Source organism: Nansenia antarctica (genome assembly GCF_963989245.1).
Source record: "Nansenia antarctica genome assembly, contig: SCAFFOLD_843, whole genome shotgun sequence".
Lineage (NCBI taxonomy): Eukaryota > Metazoa > Chordata > Actinopteri > Argentiniformes > Microstomatidae > Nansenia > Nansenia antarctica.
The window spans coordinates 1-10,000 of record NW_027663359.1 but is presented as its reverse complement, the minus strand read 5'-3'; the positions used below and the strand labels follow the sequence as shown (position 1 = coordinate 10,000).

The window sequence follows — 10,000 nt, the reverse complement described above, 5'->3', positions numbered from 1 at the left end:
GTGCTGCTCAGGCTCTGATTGGACCCCTGCGGGGGTGAGTCAGTGAGCAGGGGGGAGGGGGGGGAGGGAGGGGAGGAGGGGGGGGAGGTGGGGGGGGAGGTGGCCTCCTCCGGGAGAGGAGGAGAGCTGTTTCCCTTCTTCTTCTCCTCTTTGGTCGTCTTCTTCTTCTTCTTCTTCTTCTTCTCCTCCTCCTCCTCCTTCCCCCCTCCCCCCCCCGCCCCCCCGTCTCCCAGCGTTGCCAGGGGCGACTCCACGATGATGGTGGGGTTCTGCCTCAGGTCCTGTCTCCGGGGCGGCTCGGCGGCCATGATGGCCTTGGCGCCGTGCATTCTGGGAGGGGACCGGCAGTGCAGCTCCCCGTGGGTCTCCTTCCACCTCCTCAGCTGGGCAGGTGCTCCTTCTCCACCTCCCTCTCTGACAACGCCAACTCTATCACCTGAGAGAGGGGGGGGGGGGGGGGAGGGAGGGGGGGGGGGGAGGGAGAGAGAGAGAAGAGAGAGAGAGACAGAGAGAGAGAGAGGGAGAGAGAGAGAGAGATACATTTCAGCAGGTTATGTCAAGGTAGTGTGGTAGAAGTAGATCAGAGGTAGTAGTGTGTGGTAGTGAGGTTACCTGGGGGACCAGGGTGTGGTAGTGTAGTAGTGTGTGGTAGTGTGTGTGTGTGTGTGTGTGTGGTAGTGTAGTAGTGTGTGTGTGTGGTAGTGTAGTGTGTGTGAGGTTACCTGGGGCACCAGCGTGTGGTAGTGTGATAGTGTGTGTGTGGTAGTGTGTGGTAGTGTAGTGTGTAGTAGTGTGTGTGTGTGTGTGTGTGGTAGTGTGGTAGTGTAGTGTGAGGTTACCTGGGAGACCAGCGTGTGGTAGTGTAGTGTGTGGTAGTGTAGTGTGTGTGTGTGTTGGTAGTGTAGTGTGTGTGTGGTAGTGTAGTGTGTGGTAGTGTAGTGTGTGGTAGTGTAGTGTGTGTGGTAGTGTAGTGTGTGGTAGTGTAGTGTGTGGTAGTGTGTGTGTGTGTGTGGTAGTGTGTGTGTGTGTGGTAGTGTGTGTGTGGTAGTGAGGTAGTGTAGTGTGAGGTTACCTGGGAGACCAGCGTGTGGTAGTGTGTGTGTGGTAGTGTGTGTGAGGTAGTGTGTGTGTGTGGTAGTGTGTGGTAGTGTGGTAGTGTAGTAGTGTGTGTGAGATAGTGTGTGTGTGTGTGGTAGTGTAGTGTGTGGTAGTGGTGTGTGTGTGTGTGGTAGTGTAGTGTGTGGTAGTGTGTGTGTGTGTGGTAGTGTAGTGTGATGTTACCTGGGGCACCAGCGTGTGGTAGTGTGTGTGTGGTAGTGTGTGTGTGTGGTAGTGTGTGTGTGTGTGGTAGTGTAGTGTTGGGGTTACCTGGGGCACCAGCGTGCTCTCCTCCAGGCTGCGGGGGGGGAGGGTCTTCAGCGCCTGCATGGTCTCATACTGTCCCTGGACCGCCTGCAGCCTCGCCTGGGAGCCCAGAGCCCCGCGCAGCAGCACCAGACCCACCCGGAACAGCACCTTCACCCCTGCAACCCAACACACCTCAACACCTCAACACCTTCACCAGAGCCCCGCGCAGCAGCACCAGACCCACCCGGAACAACACCTTCACCCCTGCAACCCAACACACCTCAACACCTCAACACCTTCACCCCTGCAACCCAACACACCTTCACACCTTCACACCTGCATCCCAACACACCTTCACCCCTTCACACCTGCATCCCAACACACCTTCACACCTGCATCCCTGCAACCCAACACACCTCAACACCTGCAGCCTCGCCTGGGTGCCCAGAGCCCCGCGCAGCAGCACCAGACCCACCCGGAACAACACCTTCACCCCTGCAACCCAACACACCTTCACCCCTGCATCCCAACACACCTTCACACCTTCACACCTGCACCCCAACACACCTTCACACCTGCAACCCAACACACCTCAACACCTTCACACCTGCATCCCAACACACCTTCACACCTGCAACCCAACACACCTTCACCCCTGCATCCCAACACACCTTCACACCTGCATCCCAACACACCTTCACACCTGCAACCCAACACACCTTCACACCTTCACCCCTGCAACCCAACACACCTTCACACCTTCACACCTGCAACCCAACACACCTCAACACCTTCACCCCTGCATCCCAACACACCTTCACACCTGCATCCCAACACACCTTCACACCTGCATACCAACACACCTTCACACCTGCATCCCAACACACCTTCACACCTGCATCCCAACACACCTTCACACCTGCAACCCAACACACCTTCACACCTTCACACCTGCAACCCAACACCTCAGACAGACTTCACAGGGGAACATCGTGTGTGTGAGTGTGTGTGTGAGAGTGTGTGTGTGAGTGTGTGCGTGTGCGTGTGCGTGCGTGTGTGTGTGTGTGTGTGTGTGTGTGCGTGAGCGTGCGCGTGTGCATGTGCGCGTGAGCGTCCGCGTGTGCATGTGTGTGTGTGTGTGTGTACCTTCACAGAGGAACATGTCCCAGACCCGCAGCACGCTGGCCCAGGGCAGGGTCCTGGAGAAGGCGCACATGAACCACTCAGTCATGTAGAGGATAGGCTCCACCCCCTGCTTGCTCAGGTGTCTGTGGGCCAGGGAGCTCACCCGCCGCAGCAGCGCGAACAGCACCTCCCCGTCCAGCTGCACCGCCTCCTACAGGGGGGGAGAGGAACTGCATGAGAACACGGGGGAGGGAGGGAGAGAGACGGTAGGAAAGAGAGAGAGATAGGAGGAGAGAGAGAGGGATAGGAGGAGAGAGAGAGAGAGAGAGAGAGAGAGAGAGAGAGAGAGAGAGAGAGAGAGAGAGAGAGAGACAGACAGAGTCAGACAGACAGACAGGTCAGACAGACAGTCAGGTCAGACAGACAGACAGGTCAGACAGACAGTCAGGTCAGACAGACAGTCAGGTCAGACAGACAGACAGGTCAGTCAGACAGACAGGTCTTACCAGGCCAGTGCTGTAGTAGCCAGGAAGGTACTTCTCACAGATCTGTACCAGCCCCCAGAATGCATCCTGTTATCAAGACAACACAAGGGTTGAGCATGACTCTGGTGTGTGTGTGTGTGTGCGTGCGTGCATGTGTGAGTGTGGTGTGTGTGTGTGTGTGTGTGTGCGTGCGTGCGTGTGTGTGTGTGTGTGTGTGTGTGTGTGTGTGTGTGTGTGGTGTGTGGTGTGTGTGTGTATGTGTGTGTGTGGTGTGTGTCAAAGTCAGCTATTATTGTCAATCCAATATATGTACAGACATACAGAGGGCTGACATTGCATTTCCCTCTCATCCTCGCCTCGCAAGGTGTGTGTGTTAGGTGTGTGTGTGCGTGTGCGTGTGTGTGTGTGTGTGTCAGGTGTGTGCGTGTGTGTCAGGTGTGTGTGTGTGTGTGTGTGTGTGTGTGTGTGTGTGTGTGTGTGTGCGTGCGTGTGTACCTCAGCAGGCATGTGCATCAGCAGCACGGCAGCGACGGGCGCCTGGGCCTGACAGTAGCCCTCCTCTGGTCTGTACAAACTGTACGCCTTCAACACACGGAACAGGTCCTGCTGCCTGCACACAGACAGACAGACAGACAGACACACAGACAGGTCAGACAGACAGACAGGTCAGACAGACAGACAGACAGACAGACAGGTCAGACAGACAGACAGGCACACAGACAGGTCAGACAGACAGACAGGTCAGACAGACAGACAGGTCAGACAGACAGACAGACAGACAGGTGAGACAGACAGACAGGTCAGACAGACAGACAGACAGGTCAGACAGACAGGTCAGACAGACAGACAGGTCAGACAGACAGGTGAGACAGACAGACAGGTGAGACAGACAGACAGACAGACAGGTGAGACAGACAGACAGGTCAGACAGACAGACAGACAGGCACACAGACAGGTCAGACAGACAGACAGGTCAGACAGACAGACAGACAGACAGGTGAGACAGACAGACAGACAGACAGGTGAGACAGACAGACAGACAGACAGGTCAGACAGACAGACAGACAGACAGACAGACAGACAGACAGACAGACAGACAGGTCAGACAGACAGACAGGTCAGACAGACAGACAGGTCAGACAGACAGACAGACAGAAAGGTCAGACAGACAGACAGACAGGTCAGACAGGTCAGACAGACAGACAGGTCAGACAGACAGACAGGTCAGACAGACAGACAGACAGACAGACAGACAGAAAGGTCAGACAGACAGACAGACAGGTCAGACAGGTCAGACAGACAGACAGCAGTGTTTCCTCTATGCATTGATTCGTGGCAAATAGATTCTCTCTGCCACTAGTTCATTCAGTCCACTCAGGCCGTGTTGGCGTGTTCACACTAGCCTTCTGTTTGTAGAAAACAGCGCAGCCTTCACCGCCTTGTGAGCGCGTCTGCGCGAGTGTTCTGTAACCTTAACAACGGGATTCTATCCTAACCGTCACACATTGTAACCGTTATCATACATCCTATAACGTATAACGTTATCGTCTACTTGTTCAACAACTTGTGTATACTCACTGCAGCATTTAATAATGGTGAATAAAATGCAACTACTTGCATTAGCTTTAGCGTTTGAGGAGGAGGAGGTAGAGAGAGACTGTACAGTGTTGTGGAAAATGAAGGTTTCTGCCGAATGCGTGCACGTTTCATACGCGTGCACGCGGAAAATCGCACGTGCGCTTTGCGGAAAATCCTGGAGGAAACACTGGACAGACAGACAGACAGGTCAGACAGGTCAGACAGACAGGCAGACAGACAGGTCAGACAGAAAAGTCAGACAGACAGACACAGACAGACACAGACAGACACAGACACAGACACAGACACAGACAAAGACACACACACACACACACACACCCCCCCCCCCCCAGCCTCCTCTCACCCGTGGCCTCCCCTGGCCTGGAACATCTCGTGGAAGGGGAACTGGCGGTGCAGGTCTCTCTCTATCACATCCACCCACACCTGGTCCCCTGCCTGGCCGTCCAGCTCCTACACACACACACACACACCAGACACACACACACACACACGCACGCACGCACGCACACACACACACACACACACGTGTTTCAAAGTACACTTACGTGTTTCAAAGTACACGCGTGTTCATGTAGTGCGTGTTGGTTAAACGGTAAACAGACTGAGTTATATAGATGACTTATTCCAAAGCGCTTTACAACGCCTCTCATTCACCCATTCAGACACACATTCACACACCAATGGCGGCAAGCCGCCATGCAAGGCGCCGGCCCGCTCACTGGGAGCAATTTGGGGTTCAGTGTCTTGCCCAAGGACAACTCGACACGTGGCCAGCGGGGCTCGAACCGCCGATCTTGCGATCATTAGACGCCGGCGTCTGAGACACAGCCTCTACCTCCTAGTCTGGGGTTAATCCAGGGTTCCACAGTAGATAGATGGATAGACTTTATTTGTCATTGCTACAGTACAGGTACCAAACAACGAAATTTAGGAGGGGAGGCTCCCCCGGTGTTTAGGAAAGGAAAAAGAAACACATTTTGGAAAAAGCATAGATGCATAAAATCACAAGAAGGTAAGGAGCTGGTTTACATCAATAGAGGCTATGTACACAATCCACTGTACTATACTGCACAGATAGTCAACTAGGGTTGTCATATTTCACAAGAAAGTATTTTTTCACATTATTTTAAAGTGTCACAGTTTGCAGGCTTGAAAATGTACATGTTTGTGCCTCAGCACTAGCTGCCATACAATCCGTCCGGACTGTCCTGGGCCCAGAACTTAGGCCTTTTCTGTGTTCAGGGCCTTGACGGCCCTGTGGTAGAAGCTGTCCTTCAGTCTGTTTGTCTTAGCGGCCGGGGTCCTGTACCTCCTGTTCGAGGGCAGCTTGACAAAGTGTTCGTGCCCAGGGTGGGTCGGGTCCTTGGAGATCTTGGAGGCCCTCCTGAGACAGCGTGTTTTGTACAGCTCCTCCAGAGAGGGGAGGGGGGCGCCGGTGATCCTCTGTGCTGTTCTCACGACTCTCTGTAGATCGCTTCTCTCCGCTGCCGTGCAGCTGTGGAACCAGTTGGAGATGCCGAAGGTGAGGATACTCTCCACTGCGCCGTGGTAGAAGGCCACCAGCATCTCCTTCTTGCTGTGTTGTTTCTTGAGGCATCTCAGGGTGTATAGCCGCTGTAGGAAGTAGACCAGACTAGGAAGTAGACCAGAAGCAGACCAGACTAGATGATCGTGGAGTGAAGATATTATCAAAGCGTACGCGATGCGACGGGTGCTCGACAGGCGCGTACACTTTGATAATATCTTCACTCCACGATCATCTAGTCTGGTCTGGCGCCTGCGCCGTCTGTTGTTCTTCCTGCACAAAGGTAAACACATCCAGGATCCAGTAGCGTCGTCGGGCTCGCGCAAACAAACCCGGCGAATGTTTTACTTGCTCCTACTGTGGAACCCTGGATTAACCCAGACTAGGAGGTAGAGGCTGTGGAACCCTGGATTAACCCAGACTAGGAGGTAGAGGCTGGGGAACCCTGGATTAACCCAGACTAGGAGGTAGAGGCTGGGGAACCCTGGATTAACCCAGACTAGGAGGTAGAGGCTGGGGAACCCTGGATTAACCCAGACTAGGAGGTAGAGGCTGTGGAACCCTGGATTAACCCAGACTAGGAGGTAGAGGCTGTGGAGCCCTGGATTAACCCCAGACTAGGAGGTAGAGGCTGTGGAGCCCTGGATTAACCCAGACTAGGAGGTAGAGGCTGGGGAACCCTGGATTAACCCAGACTAGGAGGTAGAGGCTGGGGAACCTGTAACCACTGACCTGGAACCTGCCCTTGTTTTGCTCCCTCTTCACCTTGGCTCCTGACAGGTAGAGCCACGCCCGCCCCCGCAGGGAGGGGGGGATGCCCTTCTGACAGCGCTCTTTCACCTGCACACACACACACACACACACACACACAATGTTAGATTACACCTTCACCTGGACACTGTCCCACCCTCGGAACTCAAAGGCTTCGGTCACCGTGCCTTCTCACGAGCTGCACCCCGCCTCTGGAACTCTCTCCCTCAGCCACTCAGAGACTCTGGAACTCTCTGCCTCAGCCACTCAGAGACTCTGGAACTCTCTCCCTCAGCCACTCAGAGACTCTGGAACTCTCTCCCTCAGCCACTCATAGGGCTTTCACATCGGCAAAGAACCGTGCCGGTTCGCGTTCGCGTTCGGAAACCTCCGAACCTTGGTGCTGTCTGGCGAACGAGCCCGTGTTCATACCAGTGTAACCTGAACCATCCGAGTCATCAACGCTGGGTGATGAAGGGGCGGGATAAACAAACATTTCACAACTAGATGGCGGCTACTTCACTGGAAAAGAGGATAATATCTTCCACTACGGTATCTGAAATAAACACTATTTTCTGTGAAACAAAACAAAAGACACTTTCTATATGCGTTCTTTTACTAATCAGCTGCTCCGTTACTGGAATAGAAATGGCTTACGAAATTCGCGTTCGCGCATGTCCGCGCGTGTGTGTGTGTGTTTGCTGAGCATGTGAGGAAGATAAAGAGAATAATGACACTTTTGATATTGTTTTTGATCACTAATGATTAGATATGGATTAGATTAGATTTTGTCTACTTCCTCCTTGCTGGTCTCTGCAGCCTAGAATAGGACACACCCACTGACGACGTGACTGTTCTACGTTTTGGTTCGCGCTTGAGAACCACTATTTTTTGGTGCCCGCTGCGAACCAACTTTTCAGGTTCCGAACCAATTGAGCTTCGGTCTGAACGCGCCGGCCGGTTCCAGACTTGGTTTGCGAACGCGAACCGGCACGGTTCTTTGCCGGTGTGAAAGCCCTATCAGAGACTCACCCTCACTCTCCACTTTTAAATCCCACCTCAAATCCTACCTGTTCTCCCACGCATACAACCTCCCCTACCCCTAACCATCTCCCCTAACCCTGCCACCCCCCCTCCCCCCCTGGACATGCATACAACCTCCCCTACCCCTAACCATCTCCCCTAACCCTGCCACCCCCCTCCCCCCCTGGACATGCATACAACCTCCCCTACCCCTAACCATCTCCCCTAACCCTGCCACCCCCCTCCCCCCCTGGACATGCATACAACCTCCCCTACCCCTAACCATCTCCCCTACCCCTGCCACCATTCCCCCCCCCCCCCCCCCCCCTGGACATGCATACAACCTCCCCTACCCCTAACCATCTCCCCTAACCCTGCCAGCCCCCCCCCCCCCCCCTGGACATGCATACAACCTCCCCTACCCCTAACCATCTCCCCTAACCCTGCCACACCCCCCTCCCCTGGACATGCATACAACCTCCCCTACCCCTAACCATCTCCCCTAACCCTGCCACCCCCCTCCCCCCCTGGACATGCATACAACCTCCCCTACCCCTAACCATCTCCCCTAACCCTGCCACCCCCCCCTCCCCCCCTGGACATGCATACAACCTCCCCTACCCCTAACCATCTCCCCTAACCCTGCCACCCCCCCTCCCCCCCCCCTGGACATGCATACAACCTCCCCTACCCCTAACCATCTCCCTAACCCTGCCACCCCCCCCCCCCTCCCCCCCTGGACATGCATACAACCTCCCCTACCCCTAACCATCTCCCCTAACCCTGCCACCCCCCTCCCCCCCTGGACATGCATACAACCTCCCCTACCCCTAACCATCTCCCCTAACCCTGCCACCCGACTCCCCCCCCTGGACATGCATACAACCTCCCCTACCCCTAACCATCACCCCTAACCATCTCCCCTAACCCTGCCACCCCCCCTCCCCCCTGGACATGCATACAACCTCCCCTACCCCTAACCATCTCCCCTAACCCTGCCACCCCCCCTCCCCCCTGGACATGCATACAACCTCCCCTACCCCTAACCATCTCCCCTAACCCTGCCACACCCCCCTCCCCTGGACATGCATACAACCTCCCCTACCCCTAACCATCTCCCCTAACCCTGCCACCCCCCTCCCCCCCTGGACATGCATACAACCTCCCCTACCCCTAACCATCTCCCCTAACCCTGCCACCCCCCCCTCCCCCCCTGGACATGCATACAACCTCCCCTACCCCTAACCATCTCCCCTAACCCTGCCACCCCCCCTCCCCCCCCCTGGACATGCATACAACCTCCCCTACCCCTAACCATCTCCCCTAACCCTGCCACCCCCCCCCCCCTCCCCCCCTGGACATGCATACAACCTCCCCTACCCCTAACCATCTCCCCTAACCCTGCCACCCCCCTCCCCCCCTGGACATGCATACAACCTCCCCTACCCCTAACCATCTCCCCTAACCCTGCCACCCGACTCCCCCCCCTGGACATGCATACAACCTCCCCTACCCCTAACCATCACCCCTAACCATCTCCCCTAACCCTGCCACCCCCCCCCCCCCCCCCCACCCCCCCTGGACATTGCTGTGTTAATTGTTCCCTGTGCCTGTTCGTTAACTCTGTGTTCTATGTGCTCATGTTATCTGTTGTTAACTCTGTGTTCTATGTGTCATGTTATCTGTTGTTAACTCTGTGTTCTATGTGCTCATGTTATCTGTTGTTAACTCTGTGTTCTATGTGTCATGTTATCTGTTGTTAACTCTGTGTTCTATGTGTCATGTTATCTGTTGTTAACTCTGTGTTCTATGTGCTCATGTTATCTGTTGTTAACTCTGTGTTCTATGTGCTCATGTTATCTGTTGTTAACTCTGTGTTCTATGTGTCATGTTATCTGTTGTTAACTCTGTGTTCTATGTGTCATGTTATCTGTTGCTTGTTGTTTCTGTGTTTTCTGTTTTCCCCATATTGTCAGCGTCTTTGAGCCCCGGAAAAGCGCTATAAAAATACAATGAATTGTTATTATTATTATTATTATGATTATGATGATGATGATGACCTTCTTGTGTCTCTTGGCCATCCACTTGTCCCAGTTGTTGAGCATGTCCAGCCACTTAGACTCCCGCTCCCTCAGCACCTCGGGAG

General features: G+C 54.6%; 1 protein-coding gene across 1 annotated transcript in view; it reads right to left on the bottom strand.

The window, feature by feature from the left end:
• The window catches only part of LOC308175126 (TBC1 domain family member 10A-like), a gene marked incomplete at its 5' end in the record, with an annotated part of 10,309 nt that extends 314 nt beyond the window's left edge, over positions 1-9,995 (bottom strand). The window contains 9 exon segments of the mRNA XM_080550846.1: positions 1-388; positions 391-436; positions 1,369-1,523; positions 2,494-2,683; positions 2,979-3,044; positions 3,453-3,567; positions 4,900-5,006; positions 6,814-6,921; positions 9,915-9,995. The exon segment at positions 1-388 is cut by the window's left edge and continues 314 nt beyond it. Coding sequence (XP_080406972.1) covers positions 1-388; positions 391-436; positions 1,369-1,523; positions 2,494-2,683; positions 2,979-3,044; positions 3,453-3,567; positions 4,900-5,006; positions 6,814-6,921; positions 9,915-9,995 — 1,256 coding nt within the window.
• Between the last annotated feature and the right edge of the window lie 5 nt (positions 9,996-10,000).